This window comes from Dermacentor variabilis, chromosome 5 (assembly GCF_050947875.1).
Source record: "Dermacentor variabilis isolate Ectoservices chromosome 5, ASM5094787v1, whole genome shotgun sequence".
In the NCBI taxonomy this organism is placed as follows: domain Eukaryota; kingdom Metazoa; phylum Arthropoda; class Arachnida; order Ixodida; family Ixodidae; genus Dermacentor; species Dermacentor variabilis.
Genome location: NC_134572.1, coordinates 160,415,848 through 160,435,415, shown reverse-complemented (window position 1 = coordinate 160,435,415; position 19,568 = coordinate 160,415,848). Strand labels below are relative to the sequence as shown.

The 19,568-nt window shown below is 47.4% G+C and overlaps 2 protein-coding genes across 3 annotated transcripts in view; both read left to right on the top strand.

Moving 5' to 3' along the window:
* The window catches only part of LOC142583277 (angiotensin-converting enzyme-like), a 246,195-nt gene that overhangs the window by 19,444 nt on the left and 207,183 nt on the right, over positions 1–19,568 (top strand). The window lies entirely within an intron of this gene.
* Positions 14,984–19,568, top strand: part of LOC142583278 (angiotensin-converting enzyme-like) — an 80,224-nt gene continuing 75,639 nt past the window's right edge. For both annotated transcript variants that reach the window (XM_075693684.1, XM_075693683.1), the window contains exon 1: positions 14,984–15,225. In XM_075693684.1, the coding sequence (XP_075549799.1) occupies positions 15,001–15,225 (225 nt within the window). In that variant the 5' untranslated portion in view covers positions 14,984–15,000. The remainder of the gene's footprint in view (positions 15,226–19,568) is intronic.

The window sequence follows — 19,568 nt, the reverse complement described above, 5'->3', positions numbered from 1 at the left end:
AAAGGGTTCTACAGAAATTGAGGACAACGCGACGACCTATGCAAAGAAGAACGATCGGTGTGTAGTGAAGAGTAGGACGAAGAAGACGGCTCTCGTGCTGCTGTGCGTGCGATCAGCGTTGTGTACTGCCGGTACAACTAGACTGTGCCTTGTGTCTCGTAATAAATCCCCATATTACATTTGGTGGAAGGTGCTGCGCTCCACGACCTCATCCTGGAACTTCGCAGCCGAACTTTGACAACTGCTCCAGCCACTACCATGAACGAGGCTCCCGACAGTCCGCTTGGAGCATCCGCCGCTCCTATCATGTGCGGCGCCGTCCAGCGGCAGCGGGACCCTCCCGTTTTTAGCGGGTCAGGTGAGACTGACGTCGAAGACTGGCTCTCTACCTACAAGCGCGTCAGTGATCACAAGTGGGAAGACCCGACGAAGCTACGTACCGTCATCTTCTATCTTGCTGACGTAGCGAACCTCTGGTTCCACAGTCATGAAAGAGAACTGCAAACCTGGTCCGCTTTCAAAACAGCATTCGCGGAAGTCTTCCGTCGCCCAGCCTTGCGAAAACTCCGGGCTGAACAGCGCCTACGCAAGCGCGCTCAACAGCCCGGCGAGACTTACACCAGCTACATAGAGGATTTCGTGGATATTTGCGTCCGCGTCGATTCCACCATAAGTGAAGAAGACAAGGTGAAGCACATCCTCAAGGGCATCGAGGACGACGCATTTGAAACGCTCCTGGCGCGAAACCCTACTTCTGTCGCTGCTGTCGTCACTCTTTGCCAGAGCTTCGATGAGCTGCGTCGACAAAGGGTCCTTGCGCGCAGCGCTGTTGTACCTGGCGACTCTCTCTCGGGCCTCGCGCTTCGCTCCAACTCCACGCCAGCAGCATCGCTCTCTGTTGAGATTAAATATTTCATGCGTGAGGAGGTGGCGCGCCAACTGTCTATGCTGCCTCTCAACGATCGACCTCCCCAGCCTGACACATCTCTGGCTGCTCCCATTAGGCGGGCTGTTCGCGAGGAACTTTCTGGGTCTTTACCTTTAGTTCAACCCTGCCCTCCCGTGGCTGCACCTCTGACCTATGCCGAAGTCGCCGCGCGACCTGCGCCGCCGACTTTCGTGTTTCCTACGCCAATGCGACTTCAAGCTGCACCTCCTCCCGCGTCGCCCCCAATTCCGTGTCGACGCCCAATGAAGACGTCTTGGCGTACACGCGACAACCGGCCCATATGCTTCGCTTGCGGTATCGCCGGCCATGTCACGCGCTTCTGCCATCGCCGCATGCCACCTGCTAACGCTGCTTTCGCAACGCCTGTATATGGCTATTCTGACGATACTACCGGGCATACGATGCTTCCCAACCCAGAGTTCTCGCCGCCTCCACGACGCCCTGTCAGCAGCCATCGGTCGCCATCACCACGTCGTCGCTCGCTTTCCCCCTTACGTCGCCGCCTAGCTTAGTCACGTAGTGAGGGAAACTAGTTGCTGCAGTTCCGCAGACACGAACTGCAAGCTTCGCGACTTCTACAAGACCTGCACAGTCGCCACGCAATTTATTGGATGTTTTGGCCGAAGGAACCGCCGCAATTGAGCTTATTGATACTGGGGCTGCAGTTTCTATTATCGACGAAAAGCTTTGTCGTAACCTCCACAAGGTCACAACGCCGTTGTCTGGTATGCTTCTACGCACCGCGTCTGCGCAGCATATAGCCCCGCTTGCTCAAAGTACTGCAAGGGTGGTCATAGACGGCATTGTCTATGTTGTTGAATTTTTCGTGCTGTCTTCATGTTCACATGACATAATTCTCGGCTGGGACTTCTTGTCTCACCATCGTGCCATCATCGACTGTGCCCGGGCCGAAGTGGCGCTTTTCCCGCTTGCCGATTCCTCGCTGCCTGATCCTTCTGAAGATAAAGCCTCCAAGCTCACCGTTGTATCCGATACGGACATACCACCCGAAATGTCTGTGCTTGTGCCCGGCTCTTGCTCTACCGCGCCAAACGCTACAGTACTTTTTACACCATCGCCTATTTTTCTACGTCGCAAGGCCCTACCTCTCCCGTTTGCTGTCTTCACCACTGTATCTGAATTATCCTCTATGCTTGTGTGCAAACCGTCTCACTACCCTGTGACCTTACTGCGCGGCGAATCACTAGGTCGTGTTCAGCCCCTTGACCCGCTTCACATTCTCGACGCTTCCGACGACACGGCCTGTTAGGAGCTCGGCGCCCTCACTTTTCCCGTGCTGTGCATGTCATCATCATCATCGTTGTCATCGGACGTTCTTTAATCTGTCGTAGACGCCAATCTTCCACCTCCGTGTCGCCACCAAGTCCTCGCGCTTCAGAATTTTCGCTCGTCGTTTGATTGTGAACAACCATCTCTGCGGCGTACGGCAACCGTCACTCAGAGTGTCCACAGTTGTTCCCATCCTCCTTTACGCCAGCGACCATACCGAATGTCGGCAGCCTAGTGACAGATCATTAACGAGCAGGTCGACGATATGCTGCACCGTGTCGTCATTCGCCCTTCGCACAGTCCTTGGGCGTCTCCTGTAGTATTAGTGCGCAAGAAGGACGGGTCAATACGCTTCTGTGTGGATTACCGTCGACTCAATAAGATCACTCGCAAAGATGTCTATCCGCTGCCTCGGATAGATGACGCCCTCGACTCCTTACAAGGTGCGGAGTACTTCTCATCCTTGGATCTTCGCTCCGGCTATTGGCAAGTACCGATGACAGAAGATGACTGTGAGAAGACAGCTTTCATCACGCCCGACGGCTTGTACGAATTTACCGTAATGCCATTCGGGCTCTGCAACGCACCCGCTACTTTTGAGCGTATGATGGACACCATCCTTCGTAACTACAAGTGGAAAACATGTCTGTGCTAGCTTGACGATATCGTGGTGTTTTCGCCGGATTTCCTGATGCACCTCGTTCGCTTGCGTGAAATCCTGACCCACCTCACCTCTGCTGGCGTCCAACTCAACATCAAAAAGTGCCGTATTGCTGCCCGCCAGTTAACAATATTAGGACACATTGTATCGAAGGACGGTGTACTTCCTGACCCAACCAAGCTTTGCGCGGTCGCAGAGTTTGCGATGACCACTACTCTTAAGGAACTCCGCAGCTTTATAGGGCTCTGCTCCTACATTGGGCGCTTTGTGCGCAATTTTGCAACTATCATCGCATCCCTGACGAATTTGCTTACCGTTACCAACGGCATCTACACGTGGTGAACTTCCTGTGATGAAGCCTTCAATCGACTACGTCGACTGCTCACTTCGCCACTGATTCTTCGACACTACGGTCCCACAGCGCCTACAGAGGTACACGCGGACGCCAGCGGCATCGGACTTGGTGCATTCCTCGCACAACGGAAAGATGGCTATGACGAGTACGTCGTGGCGTATGCTAGCCGGACTTTAAAGAAGGCAGAAGCCAACTACTCTGTAACAGAAAAGGAGCGCTTGGTTATTATTTGGGCTCTCGTCAAAGTTCGTCCATACCTATATGGTCGCCCCTTTTGACATTGTTACCGACCCCCATTCCCTTTGCTGGCTGTCCTCGTTGAAGGATCCATCAGGTCACCTAGGCCGATGGGCACTTCGCTTACAAGAATATGACATCCGTGTTGTCTACCGATCGGGAACAAAGCACTCTGACGCCGATGCGCTTTCGCGATCACCGTTACCTTCTGATGTGGCTTCAGTGTCTCCGCTCTTCGCATCCATGTCATAATAATAATAATATTTGGGGTTTTACGTGCCAAAACCACTTTCTGATTATGAGGCACGCCGTAGTGGAGGACTCCGGAAATTTTGACCACCTGGGGTTCTTTAACATGCACCTAAATCTAAGCACACGGGTGTTTTCGCATTTCGCCCCCATCGAAATGCGGCCGCCGTGGCCGGGATTCGATCCCGCGACCTCGTGCTCAGCAGCCCAACACCATAGCCACTGAGCAACCACGGCGGGTTTCGCATCCATGTCAGCCTTCAACGTCGGTGATATGCCGGACGAGCAGCGTAAGGATCCCCTGCTTTCAGCTATGCTGAATTTCCTCAACGACACATCCGCCACAGCGTCTACTCGAACACTTCGTCGCCAAGCCGCTCACTTTACGGTACGCGACAACGTCCTTTACCGCAGAAATTATTTGCCTGATGGTCGCAAATGGCTCCTCGTGATACCACGACACATGCGTTCTCACATATGCGCTCATTTTTATGCTACGGCTCATAATAGTCACGCCGGCGTTCTGAAAACGTATACTCAGCTAAGGCAGCGTTTCTACTGGCACGGCATGTGTCACTTCGTCCGCCAGTATGTACGCGCTTGCACGCCGCGCCAACGACGTAAAATTCCACAACGCCCTCCTGCTGAGCTACAGTCGCTGCCCTGCCCGTCTCCGCCCTTCGACCGCGTCCGCATAGAGCTATACGGGCCACTTCCCTGCAGCTCCTCTAGTAACCGTTGGATAATTGTAGGTGTCGACCACTTGACGCGCTACGCCGAGACTGCCGCACTCCCGGCAGCCTCTGCGCGCGAAGTTGCGTTTTTCATCTTGCGGAACTTCGTGCTTCGACATGGCGCACCACGCGAATTGCTCAGCGACAGGGGACGTGTCTTCTTGTCCGAAGTGATCCAAGCCCTTCTCGCTACATGCAGCATCGTTCACCGCAAGTCTATAGCTTACCACCTGCAAACGAACGGCTGGACAGACAGGTTCAACCGCACACTCGGTGACATGTTTACTATGCACGTCGCCTCGAACCACAGTAACTGGGACACTGTTTTGCCGTTCGTCACGTATGCCTATAATACGGCCACACAAGCTACCACTGGCTTTTGGTCCTTTTCTTCCGCTATATGAACGAGAGCCCTCGTGTACTATGGACACACTGCTACCATACCGAACCGACGCTTCCGAATGCACGCCTCTGTCTGAAGCCGCCAAATACGCCGAGGACTGCAGGCTGCTCGCGCGAACCCTTACGACCGCTGCTCAAGGTCGTCAAAAGCTGCGGCATGACACTGGCGCGCTTACACCACTTTTTCCGACTGGTTCCCTTGTTTGGTTGTGGGTCCCACCTCATAGCCCTGGCCTTTCAACTAAAGTTCTTGCACGCTATGATGGCCCCTACCGCGTCATAGACCGTACCTCCATCGTCACCTACGTTGTAGAACCTGTGACACCATCACCCGACCTTAGGCATCGCGGGCGTGACCCGGTTCATGTCAACCGACTTAAGCCGTACTACGACCCCCTCATCCTACCTACGCCGTCAGTCGCCAGGATGGCTCCTCTTCTCTCCTGGGGGCCATTGTAGTGAAGAGGAGGACAAAGAAGACGGCTCTTGTGCTGTTGTGCGCGCGATCAGCGTTGTGTACTGCCGGTGCAACTAGACTGTGCCTAGTGTTTCGTAATAAATCCACATATTACAGATGTAACGTTAAGGGATAAGAAATGAGCAGATTGGGTGAGGGAACAAACGCGAGTTAATGACATCGTAGTTGAAATCAAGAAAAAGAAATGGGGGCATGGGCAGGACATGTAATGAGGAGGGAAGATAACCGATGGACATTAAGGGTTACGGACTGGATACCCAGGGAAGGGAAGCGTATGAGGGGGCTGCAGAAAGTTAGGTGGACGAATGAGATTAAGAAGTTTGCAGGGACAACATGGCCACAATTAGTACATGACCGGGGTAGTTGGAGAAGTATGGGAGAGGCCATTGCCTTGCAGTGGGTGTAACCAGGCTGATGGTGATGATGATGATTATGATGATGATGAATTGCGGAAATCATGGTTGTAGCTCGAACTTGGGGCTCTGAGGTAAAAACTCTGAGGTATGTCCTAGACCTTGGTGGTCGGAGCGGTCTGTGCCTTGGCAGCGTATGAGTCCACATCAGCATTGATGAAATGCGTTGTAGCGTCCAGCGTCCGTGGTCCGAAACAATAGTATACAAACGACACGGCCGGGTATCAGCTGCAGTGTCTCAGCAGAGGAGGCATAACTGGGTTACGTGGATGTAGTGGGCGCGTCGCCGCAGTAGCGTTCAAAGTAGGGTTAGCGCCCGGGTAGCGTCTGAGCCGTTCTAAGTCCTAAGACGTGGTCGCAGAAAGCAGGGATGCGTTTCCGTAGTAGTATCTGAAGTCTGCAGCGTAAGCCATCGCAGCAGTATATAGCAGGGGGCTCCACATAGTCAGTATGGGCAGCAACATGGACACGTCGCAGCAGCAGTAGTAGAAGTAGAACAGGGATGTGTCTCAGCAGCAGCAGTACCTGGCACCCATTGCAGACGCATAATCCGAAGGAGCAGTATTGTAGTAGTGGTAAAGTTCGGAAGCAGTGGCCGCAGCAGTAGAAGTTCTTGTTTTACCTCGTCGCCAATTGTTATGTCGTCGACCGTGGCCAGGGCGTCGGCACCGCCGTACAACAAAAGGGATCGCCAGCGCTGGATTAAGGGGGGGGGGGTCTAAGGGGGTAGCCCAGGGCGTCACCACGGACAGCAGGAGAAGGGGCCCATTTATTCTAACCTGCTTAGTATATGGAACCATGGGCAACGGAACTTCGAGCGACATGTATGAAGCGAGAAAAGCAGAACGAGCAGACAGGGCCCCCCGCCTAACGTAACATCATGCGTTTAGCCTGATCATTTGGGGAGAGCTTGTCGAGCTGCAAAAACAGGAATCCCGCACCACCCGGTGGGGCCCTCTTTCTTACGAAGAGAGGTACGTTTTCTTGGAAGAGTTTTCGTGGTTTTCTGTCAGTCCGTCTGTCCAGTGCTGTCTGGAGAGGAGGGGCAAGGGGGAAACACCTAAAACATGTAATCTGGGATGAGGACCGAAATTTCCCTTGCCCCTCGTCACCACCACGCCACGTTCCACCTCTCAAATAGTTCCGCCGCTGTCCTTCTTATAGAAAAGATGTGATGCAGTACCCAGCAGTGCCTCCTATTTGACTATTCTTTACCGTGATGGTAATTTAGGCGGGGGAGGATGAGTCCGATAGCAGATGATGATGAGTCTGATGGCAGAGTCTAGGCAGGAAAGGAAAGAAGACGTCACACGTGCTTTTGTGCGCGTGCCGTGGGGAATGGAATGTTCACTGTTCGGGCTAGAGTTGTGGAAGAGTGAAGGGGGAAATTGGAGAGCAGGACACAAAGGCCTGTCTCCAGGGCCCATTCCTGCCTAGTGGCTGCGTACCCTGGCGAGCGCTCGACGGAAAAAGTAGGTCAGACTGGCCGCCGAACTTTCGAAAAAGAAGTAGAAAAAGATGACTCAGAGGCGACGGAGGGCGCGTAACTTCGCCCGCGCTAGGAGTCGACCTCTCCCCTTCGTTCTCGCGCTCGGAGTTGACGGGGCGAAAGAAAAATCGAGAACCTTCCAGAACAGACGATTGCTCCTAGCCAATGCGAAGACGAGACTGGGACGGGAGGAGTGAGTTCATACGGAGAAGGAGGGAATTTGTACAAGGAACGCTATGCGTATGTGAACGCCTGCTTTGGCGCTAGTAACAGACAGACGCGAAGCGCGTCTATAAAGGAAGTTGATCGCGGGCTGCGATTCAGCACCGAGCCGCCGGTTAAGCTTGCATAAGCCCGCCCGCTGAGGAGCTCCCCGGGGACGCACCACTCTCGGCCAGCCACGGACCATCCAGGCAGCGTGCGCCAGTCAACGGGACAGCCACCGTTGGACACCTGCGGTCGTGTCGGACTGACGAAGTGCCCGATGAACAATTAGCATCCATTCATGCGAAAATGCTCGGTCGGAAGCATCAAAGTGGTGCGTCTAAACGAAAGGCGAAGTTAGAGAAGAGCATGAAAAAAGCTACCAAAGATGACAAAGTACCTACTGAATGCAGCTTCCGCGGAGCAGTGTGATCGCTCTAACAGAGTCCGTGTCAAACTCCCAATAGTACCGACTGTGCTTCTGTGGAGGACTTACCAACTCCATCACCACGGTTTCCTGGCAAGAAGCAAGACTTGACTCATCTTGATTGTCTGGATCCTGTGAAAACGGTGCCAACCTCGTTCAGCCATATTTGTGAGCAACCGACGCTAACCGAGGCCTGTCCTGTTCCTGAGTCAGCAACGTCTATGCTACTCTGCCGGGCCCCTGCCGCAGAGCTCCAGGCATCCGGTCCGCCACGCCCGATTCCTACTACTGCTGATCAACAGGTGCCAAACCTGCCCGATGAGCCTCCCTCTACTGACGAGCGCCAAGAAACAACACTCCAAGAACCGACTCACTTGTTTCCTGTTAGTTTGGCTTCAAATAGTCATGTTCCCACCCACAAAGTGTGCCTCGAGAGGATGAATGAGACGGCTTCTCGTTGCGGTAACGAAGAAGTACAGACACACCCGCAGCAAGAAATACGTTGCGAGAGTCTCCGAAGTGACCCTGCTAACTGGCTGGACGTTATTACTGACAGCTTTCGGAGTGTATGCCTTAAAAAAGGGCCATTGCATTTTCGAAATCGGGCAGAAAATTTTCCATCTTCCGAAAGGCAATACAAAATAGAAACGCTATATGTCACCTCATCTTTTCGTACGAAAGGCTGTAAATATGGAGGCGTACGAGCGACAATGGGTAATGTACTCGGATTCCAGAGGTTCCGTTTACGGTTTCATGTGTAAACTATTTTCGATTTCAAGCAACCCCAGTGCTTTCACCGCGCACGGCTTTTCTGATTGGAAAAGAGCAGAAGAAAGGGTTTGCGCACATGAAAATAGCGTCGAGCACCGGAACTACGTGGCAGCATGGCTCGCCCGCTCTAACTCGAGCAGCATAGTTGACAAGGAGCTGGTTAAGCATCTTGTCACTGAGACTGCTTACTGGACAGAGGTGTTGAAGCGCGTAGTCGTTGTAGTTAAGCTTCTAGCTGAGCGCAACCTAGCCTTTAGGGACAGTGAGGATATTTTTGGTTCACCGAGAAACGGCAACTATATGGGAGGGCTTGAGGCCATTGCCAAGTTTGATCCCTTTCTAGAGGAGCACATCAAACGCTACGGGAACAAAGGAAAAGGTCACCCATCGTATCTGTCAAAAACCATTTGTGATGAATTTATCGAGCATATGGCAAAGGCTGTCAAGGAACGTCTCGTTGATGAAGTGAAAGGCGCAAAATACTTATCTTTAATTGTTGATTCCACTCCAGACCTTACTCACGTTGATCAGCTGTCAGTTGTTTTACGATACTATATAAATGGGAAAGTGTACGAACGTTTTCTTGGATTTGTTCCAATTGAATCGCATATCGGCTTGTATCTTTTCGATACCGTGATGTCCCTCTTGACGACCAATGGCATCTCATTTGATGATTGTAGGGGCCAAGCTTATGATAATGCGAGTAATATGTCAGGAAAATACAAAGGACTGCAAGCTCAAATCAAACACCTGAACGAATTGGCAGTCTACGTCCCGTGTGCTGGTCATTCACTGAACTTAGTTGGCACGTGTAGCGTTGACAGTTGCCTTGAGACAGTCAAATTTTTCACTGTAATTCAGAGACTGTATCTGTTCTTTGCTGCCTCACCTAAGCGATGGAGATTTCCTTTGGACAGCATGGGCGGAACTGGCCAGCAGCTTGTTTTGAAAAGTCTCGCTGAGACCAGGTGGTCAAGACACGCTGAATCATGTGGGGTCATACTGAAAAATTTCAATGCAGTCTTGTGTTGCCTTGAAGCTATATCAAAGAACGAGGAAGAAAACGGTGACACTAGGAACGAAGCGCACTCTCTCTTCGAGAAAATGGCAGAACTAGAGACAGTGAAATCTTGGAGCGCCTTGACAAAACGAATGTAGCACTTCAGAAACCAGGCCTAGACATTTCAACTGCTGTAGACCTGCTGAGCTCTCTAGAAGGCTTTGTTAATTCTTTGCGACCCCTCTTTGATTCCTTCGAGGAGAGAGCACGCACGCTAAGTACCAATAAATGTTATCAGGATGAGGGCAAACGCATGGTTTTGAGCAAGCACCCGGACGGAAAAAGCGATAGTGCGCTACAAAGTAGAAAAAAGTTTATCGTAGAGACCTACCATGTTGTACTTGACGGTCTAGGCTCTGTTTTGCGAGTGCGAAGGCTGCCTACACTGAACTCTGTGAAAGGTTCGGATTCTTAAAATTGCTGACAGAAGTTGGGGGCGAGGCCTCACTGGCACAGCAAGCTGAGATCTTGGTGAAAACGTTCAAAAATGATTTGGAGCCAGCATTTTCCGCTGCAATCGCTCAGTTTGCGAACTTTCTGCACAACTCTGTGTGCCAGGACACAAGTCCCCCGGGAATAATGATGTTGTTGCATGAAAGAAAGCTTATTGATGTGTTTCCGAATCTTTCTATTGCTTTGCGAATGTACTTAAGCATACCCGTGGCAAACTGTGAGACCGAACGATCGTTTTCAATGTTGTCGCTGATAAAAAATCGCCTTGATTCGAGCCTCCTTGACGACAAGGTGAACTCGCTTGCTATGATGAACATTGAATCATGTCATTGAATATCATGTCCTTCTTCGCGATCTATCCTTCGAACAGACTATATCTGATTTCGCCATAGCGAAGGCGTGAAAGATGCCATTTTAAAAGAGGACTGTTTGCGCTATGCATTAGTAGTTCCAATAAGTTCGTTGTCTAGCCTTCCAACCTCCACGTTGCCAATGAAACGCTGAGTAATGTAATCCAAGATATGGAAATTTTCGTTGTTCATCTCTTCTTTATTCTTCTTGTGATATTTAGCATGCTTATAAAGAACTGTTTTTTTTGTTGTTTTTGATAGCGCTACGTTTATTTGGTGTGGTCCTTGCTTGTCCTACCTTTAATGAAAATATTTTCAAATAATGTTTTGTAATTACAGCTGGTAACTTTCATCTGTATTCTAGGGCATTTTGTGGTGTTTGTGTTGCCTTAAGTATTGTATATATCTATTGCATATTTATGGAGTAACGTGTATAACGATTACTGCAGTCTGATGCTTGAATTTTATAAAGAATGTTTTGGATGCGACCATGCGTCTCCTCACGGGATTAAACTTAGTGATGCAAACAAAGCCTAGCCTCAGAAGGACCGACATCTGAGCTGTGTTGTCTTTTCTACGCTCTTGTTCTCTTGAGTGCACTAAAATTTTCCTCAAAGCCTAGCTTTTGCTGAAAACAGAATGCAGATTAATCACAAAATGAACGTATGTGTTGGTGTTTACAACAGCAGGCGTTTCAAGCAAGTTTTGTTGTTTTGCGTGTAATAATAACAATAATAATAATCCCGTTGATCGCACTTTGTTCTATTTAATTTGGTGGAATTAAAATGAAGCATGGTATATTTTCAGTAGCGTCGCAGGTGACAGGGGGGGGGCAGTATAGGGAAAGGGGACCTGCATGCGCATTAGCCCAGCGCCGCCATTTTTCTTAATCCGGCCCTGGGGATCGCGCCTCAGGGCGTCGGCTGACGGCGTGGAAGGAAGGACAAGTGAAAAGTCGAATAACTTCTCGCACAATCCCATGGCATGACACCAGAGGAGGTATTCTGTAAGAGTCCACCGGGTGGACATGTCCATTTCGTCTGCTGTTGAAGTTCTGATTAGCTGGGCTGGGCTGCGCGTCCGCAGCAACGAGGCGCCCAGCCCAGCACTTCAGTAGCACTTCAGCATCGTCAGCACTTCAGTAGCAGACGAAATGGGCACGTCCACTAGGTGGGCTCTTACGGAATATCTCCCCAGGTTACGACAACGCGCTTCGTCAGTGCCTCTCTTCGGCGTCCCAGTCGGTGGATGCATGAACCATATCACACTTTTGTTATCGTAAACGCAACCAGCAACGCGCGGAGTTTGTGGGTTTCGCGCTTAAACGGTCCGACGCAGAGTGCGCAATAAAGGAGCCATACGAGAACGTTTCGTGGGAAGGAGGTGGTCACGCGGGATTGGGTATGGTCGTAAACTCACGCCGCAGTGGCCTGCCGGTCGCATACGGCAGCAGGTGCCTCCACGAGTAACGCGCGGAGCCTTCGCTATATCCCCACTCACGGCGCATATCCGTATGTCGTCCTGAAAGTCTCCTCGACCCCACGCAACTGGTCAGCTGCGTAGGTAAGTATACGCAACGCCTTACATTTCATACCAGTGTCAATTATAATTGCTCTTGACCTTTTCTTTCCTGATCAGGGTTATTAAAGTTTGAAACAGCAAAGTAGCTGTCTGGGAAATGTTGAACATGCCATGCAATGGATACGCTGGTCTATAACTGAAGTAAAGTGACATAAATGAAACTTCTTAGTAGTGTAGCGATAGTGCGAAAAAAAAAAGCCTAATGGTCGTAACTTTATGTAAAATTTGATAAGGTAATTTTAGTGTATTTTCCGCGTCCTCTCCCCCCTCCCAAAGAAAAAAAGAAGCTCCCTAAGTTACGCTACCAAAAAAAGGTATAGTGGTCGTAATTCGTACAGGATGCTGAAATTTACCGTCGTGAAACTACACTGATTATTATCAGTACGCGCCTTCATAACAATATCCTATACGAAGAACTTGGTCTTGTATATCTTATTAAATACGGATTTTTCTGTGGGGTATGTTGTAAAGGTAACTTCAGTTGACAATACAATGTGCATAGCAACTTGAACTCCAGCCAATGTTTGCAAAAAAATTTCGCATTGCACCTCTGATAGAATGTTCGGGCAAAAATAATTTTGGTATGCCTGAAATTGGATCATATACTACATTGTATCAATGACGAAACATCGCTGCGTTTTTCATTTACGCCGCGCAATCCTCAGCATACTTTAGAAGGGCAACGTAAGGTAATAAGCAGGGCTCCTATTAGCAAGCATTATCTGTTCGCGAGAGTATGCGCCTGTCGTGGTGCCGTAGATAATATTAGCGAAGGCAGTCAGCTAATGGCAGAAAGCTCCCACGAGTGATAAACATTCCGAAATCAGTGCCCGAATATCTTGCAGCAGACGATGCTGGTGACGACGATAAGACATCTCTAGTCTGTTCCTTTTTGAGCGGGTTAAGCATCGTTATTAAAGTGAATTGAGCGCCAAAAAAGAAAACTAAAGCGAGCAGACCGGCACAAGAAAGACAAGGACGAGCACTATCACTACAGCAACTTGGTCCATCCCCCGTAGTAGGTTGTGATGCCATTACTCTGAGGCCTTTCATACTTGACATCTTTCGTATTCTTCCCCGCACTTTGAAGAGGAATCAATCATTTTTTATAGGCATACAAGTATATTGGAGGTCATTCAACGCATGTACTTATATCAAGTCGTCGAGTATCAATTAAGATGGAAGCCTCTATATACGCCACAGCCAGCTATTTAGCGTTGGCAGAACGGCATGGCTGTCTTTAGGTGGGTTGCCACTTTTTTTTTCTTTCATAAATTTTCCCCCATCTTGCGCATTTTCGCAGAACTGACAATACAGTGCGCGAGTGAAATGAATTGCCCTATGAAATTATCACAGCAATGCCATTTCTATTTGGGAATTTATTGTTTATTTGCTTGCTGCAGATAACACTGTTTACTTTTGATAGGCCAGTGTGACTGTCTTTCTCCATTCATGGTTTGTGATATGCTAACTTTGCGCGTAATATCATGATACATACCGTATTGTACAGGTACATTGTCCTTCCCCCCCCCCCCTGCTTTAATGCCCACCATTGGGCACTGCAAGTAAGAAAATAAATAAATAAATAAATAAATAAATAAATAAATAAATAAATAAATAAATAAATAAATAAATAAAAATTGATTTGCCTCAATAATCGGAGTTTCACCCGACATGGTGACTCAGTGGCGATGACCTACTGCTGCTCAGCCCGAGGCTGGAGGAATTCGGTTCCGGGATGGAAAACTGATTCCACTGATTCCAGGATTCCGAGGGGATGGAATGGAAGAACAGTCGTGCACTCAAGTTCAGTTGTACACTCCCATACGATTGAAGTTAACCTGGAGGCTTCCTCTACTACGTCATTCATACGGCCACTGAGTTGTATGAAACATCGTTCCAGCGCACAAATGAACAAGGACGAGAAGAGAAAGGACGAGAAGAACAAGGACGAGAAGAGAAAGACAACACGAACGCCAGATTTCAACTGAAATCTGGCGTTCGTGTTGTCTTTCTCTTCTCGTCCTTGTTCATTTGTACGCTGGAACGATGTTTCATAATGCTAACCACAACCAACTAGCCCAGCTGTCCATACTTAGCACTGAGTTGTCTCGGGGAGTTAGCCTCGTGAATCGATATCTTCTGGCATTTCATATCAAAACAAAAAAGATACTGCGCCATCGAGTCATCGCTATGCGTGCGCTCGAGTGGCACATCCTTTTTTATATGGCTGGCCCCGCCTTTCAGTTTATCAATATTTCATTATCATACTCCTGCACATGCGTTCCATGTTCTACTTGTGTCATTTTTTTGTACCTTGTGGTGACAAAAAATTGCCAGTGAGAGATCGGAAAATACGCTGAGCAACACCGCTTCAACTCGTTCAGCAAACATTGGCGCCACGTCCATCATTTTGAGGCGAATGGCGACATAATACGATTAGAAATATTTCATAGGATGGGGAATGGTGTGTTTTATATGCTATGATGATCATTCTGATCGTTATGCTGATGAAAGTAATGAGACAGAGACAAAGCTGGCATATGAACAAGTGAAGATAGTTAATTAAAGAGCTCGACGGGCTATCCTTTATTCTTCTGTACATGTATACACAGTCGCAAAGTTGTCTAACTTGCTGCTGGCTGCATGTTAGGAAGCTGCCACCCAGCAGCAAGTAGTCTATTCGGGCGCGTACCCAGAGGCCCATGTTGTCTACTTTACAAGACAGTAACCAGCACAACCCTGGTGGCCCAAGCTAGTAGACATTTTGGGTAAATGGATGGAAGTGGTTGGAGGCATACCGCAATGTGGGCAAAGTTACCGAAGAACGCTAATCAGATGAAAACTGACTTCGTTCGACACACTTTGGTTCACAGGACGCTTGGACCTGAGGCAGTATGCAAACGGCCAGTTTCACGCTCGGCGTGCTACTGCTTCTTGAGCGATACACAGTCGCACGTTGTTCTCCGAGGCAACCGGCCGAAGGCACCGTGCAAGACGAAGACCGAGCAAAAGCATATCTCGGTGAGGTCGACGCCATATTGAACGACATTTGCTACAACGATAACGTTGCCGAATGGAACTACGAGACGGAGATCAACGACGAGAACGACAAGAAAAGAGTGAGTGTGCAGATGTGAAGAAAAGCGGGGGCGAGGGAATAAAGAAAATTTTGAGTCACATTTCACTTTTCGGGAGAAAGGATAATTAATTGAGAAAACGCAGCGAGGTCATGGCCTGAGAATAGTCCTCTAGCCTGCTACTGCCGTCGAAGGGAAGGGGAAGAGGAGAAAAAAGAAGGGAATGAGAAATGATGCTGAGGATAGACAGCGTAGATATGACGATATGCACGTTTTTGTCCGAAGGGCCCGTTCAGAGGCTTGAATCTAGGATCACGAGGGCTGCATTGGGGGCTTGTTAGTAACGCACCTTTAATAGCTATTCCTGTAGTGCAAATAAAAGACAGGACAAAATAAGGCAGACAAGGACACACAGGGCACTGTGTGTCTTCTTTGTTCCTGTCTTTTAATCGCACAATGGCAATACCTATTGAAGAAGTTGAATCTAGGCCTGCGTTAATCAAAAATTTTAAAAGAGCGTCAATGGCTCGTTTCGCTCTCATTATGTCCAGTCAGGGACTCAATGATTCATTTTTGCTCGACGGGCTGTCGTTAATTCACGCCAACGAAGAGGTCAACGCCTGGCGTCCACCATCATATTTGGGAGAGGCAACAAGTTTATGTCCTACTGTATCAGGTGTATGTTCGGCTGTCTCAATGCACGTATCATAAAATTTTTCAAGAATATTAAAAGAAGACTGCATCCAGATAAGTGAGTACAAAGCATTTAGATGTTTTGAGACGTAGAACAGTATTGACGTAAAAAAAATAAACTGACCTATTATTTTTAAAGATTTTTAAACATTTAATACTGTTTAGCTGAATACGAAGTTACATGTCAATCAACTTGAGCTATAGTGCACAGAACATTGCAGAAGAGAGGCATAATTGAAGCGTCAAGGCATTCTGGGCTGTCATTAGAATTTAAAATAAACTGCGCACGATCATGCGCGTGCAGAGGATCAGTAAGCTAAATAGTAATGTCAGGCTGAAACTAACGGCTATTACTATTTACCACAAAGAAAACGAGCAATATATAACTATAGAACACAGCACACAAACCTTAGTGATGCAAACATGATGGATTGCAGGAGGACCCGACCAAGCATAGATAGTGATAATAACCTGCACTAAAACCGAGCAATTATTCGTTAAGCCACACGGTAAATTGTTAACATCCACCTAAGGAAAAACTAGCTGCGCCATCTCGCTCAGCAGCCTTTCCGAAAAGCAACAGTGTATTTCATGCGAAGCATGCTCTTTCATGCAAATATTGGTTGTAGGATGAAAAGGTTCTTTAGCTGGTGTATATTAGTGGGCTGACCAATACCCACACTCGCCACTACGTGGATTATGCAGGCTCCAACAAACGCAGCTTGTCCCCGTGTTCAATCACAATCTCATGTTTGCGCGCAACGAATGTACAACATAGCGAACTAAGATTAGAATGACATGAACTGTTATCTCAATAAGTACATTCTACCGTTTCCGACGTAGGGTCTGGAACTTGTAGCATAACAAAGAAATTTTAGACGCTAATGAACGGCGGCACGGAAAATTACAAGCGTAATCAAAACAGACAGGAAGACAGTAATATTGAGTAGAGTGCAAACAGGCATAGTTGATATGCTGACTGGGATTTAGGAGGAGGCTTTAGCTAGAGGCAAACTCCGATGGCACCTATTGAAATAGATGTAAAATACAGAAGTACTTTGCCGATACAACCCCTAGAGTGATTCGGATGAAATTTGTTGCCTTTTAGATAGGAAGTTAGATTATAGTGACATTAGGAAGCAAAATTGTTTTTTAGGCCATTAATATCTTTCAACAAAAATCCCCAAAAAGTTCGTATGTTTCGAAAAATTGAAGCACAAATGCCTACCTTCGCAGCAGAAAAGCTATCACAGTTCTGCGAACTGCATCCGTTAGAGCACCGAAAGGGAACACATTTCGTAAATTAATTCAAAACTTGCTTGATATCCTTATATTGCTTACGAAGGTTTTGCGAAATGTCCTACTCAAAACTGGCGGTACAGGTCAAAGTGATGCATGAATTAAGGGGTCGTCTCCCTAAAGGCGTGCATGAAACTTTTGCTAAAAATGTTCGACCTCTCTCTAGCCTCCCAACGGGCCAATTTAATCATTTTTTCTCGTCAACTGCAACAAAGTGGACTGGTAATACGGCCAGTTACATTTTACATCTTCAAGGGGTAACGCAAGACGACGAAGACAAAACACTTTTGTCTTTTGTCTTCGTCGCCTTGCGCTGCCCCTTCAAGATGTTCAACCAGCACCAACTGGCCCAAATCTCGATTCGTCTACAGTTATGTTGTGCTGCAAACGGTGTCTGAGTCTGCCTTTCTGCCAGAATTCACTGAATATAACATTCGTTATATCACATTCAACTTCAACCAGTGCAAATTAGTGGGATCAGACAGCTCGTCTGCGGCCGTTATTCGCAGAAACTTCGAAGCCCTGAAGAGTGTTCTTTTAGCAATCACAAACGACAGTGTAGCAACACAAATCATGCCAGCTCGACTCCAGAAAACTCTTGTAGTTCCCCTTTTCAAAAGCGCACAGGTTCATACTGTCAGAAGCTATAGACCTATTTCAATACTTTCCTGCAGTACTCTGATACTTGAAAAGCATATTTTTCATGTAATGCGACGCTTCATTGATGCAGATAACCTTCTATCGCCCAACCAATATGTATTTACCTCCGGGCGCAGCAGTAAGTTTGCGTTACATGAACTAACTGATTTCCTTAATGATGCTCTAGAAAACAACGAATTTGCTTGCGCATTATTGTTGGACGTATTACAGGCTTTTTATTCTGTGAACCATGATGTTTTAGTTTCTAAACTTCAGAGCTATGGATTCTGAGGGCCTTTTCTATCTTTCCTTAAGAATTATTTGTATGGTCGAAATCAAGTTGTACTAATCGAAAATATTAAAAGTAGGCCCACACAGTTGTCCAGTGGAGTTCCACAAGGATCGATTTTACGATCCCTTTTATTTAATATATATGTTGCTGATTTCACGCAATCCATTCTTCATTGCCAAGTATTTCAGCGCGCTGGTGACACGGTTCTCGTCATGCGAATTTTGATCAAGCCGTGACCGAATTACAAACTGATGGTGTAAATTTCATGAGTTGCTACAGTAACAGCTTAATTTCTATCAATTAAAGTAACACTAAACTCGTAGGTTTCCACACTCCCCGGAAACGTATTCCTGTCATCATCCATTTGTTTCTTCATTCTCCTCAGTGTAATAATGGCGCCTGCTTTCTTATTCCATACCTTTCAAGTGTCAAATATCCGAATGCTGATTTCAATTCCAGAATCTCTTGGGACAGTCATTTAGCTAAACTTTGTGAACGGCTGCGCAAAATAGCGTGTCTTCTATACTCTATCACAGAATTATGCCAAAGTTATAAAAATTTATATAAGTAAAATGATTGCTCATGCATTAGCATATAGTGTGCCACGCAATTTGATCTGTTCTTTTTACTTTTGTTCAGTGTTGTGGCGCAATAAGGTTGATTACTCACTAAAACCTATAATGCGCGCCGTGATGTATGGTGTACCAGTTCCCAAAAAATTATAGTCTCTCTTCTTGCTCACGTACGTCTTCATTTAGGTTCTTATTTAACGAAAGTGTTATTCTAGCGTGCCATTGGAATAACGAATTTCGCCTCCCATATGTCCCTGCTTGAACATTGTGTCCACCAGATCATAGAATTTTGCCCAGAGTGCGGACTAGATATGGGCAACGTGTTTGTGCTTTCTAATGTTCCAAGTGTTCGGAATGACCTCCCAGTGAGCGTTTTCTTTTTTAGGCAATCGGAAAGACGTGAAGTCTGGTTATCTTTTACTTGCATGCTTTATTTCTATTTTTTTCAATTTCTTCCAGCCTAGTCCAGTTTTTTTTTTTTTTTTTTGGTGATGTGGACCGACAGTGGTGTATTCTTTTACTTGTCCCTCGCTGCCGGAGACTGCCCCACGGGCCATTTGTTGGCTTAGTGAAGCCAATATTTGTACCCTGTAAATCCACAAACAAGTAATAATAATTATTATATAATTAGTATATTATTAGTAAGTAATTATATACAAATATTGGCGACATTATGGTGTATTATCAGTTGCAGTTTGAAGATTGTGTTGATAGTTGAGTTTATTGAAATTTTGCGATATTCAAGAGTACTTCTAAAAAATATTGGCCACATCAATAACAAGCACTTCTTTCTACAAAGATTAAAATTTAACTTTTCTTTTCAATGCAACAAAGCTAATCAAGATCAGTGCACTGGTTGCTGAGAAAGAAATATCGTCCTTTCCAATGTA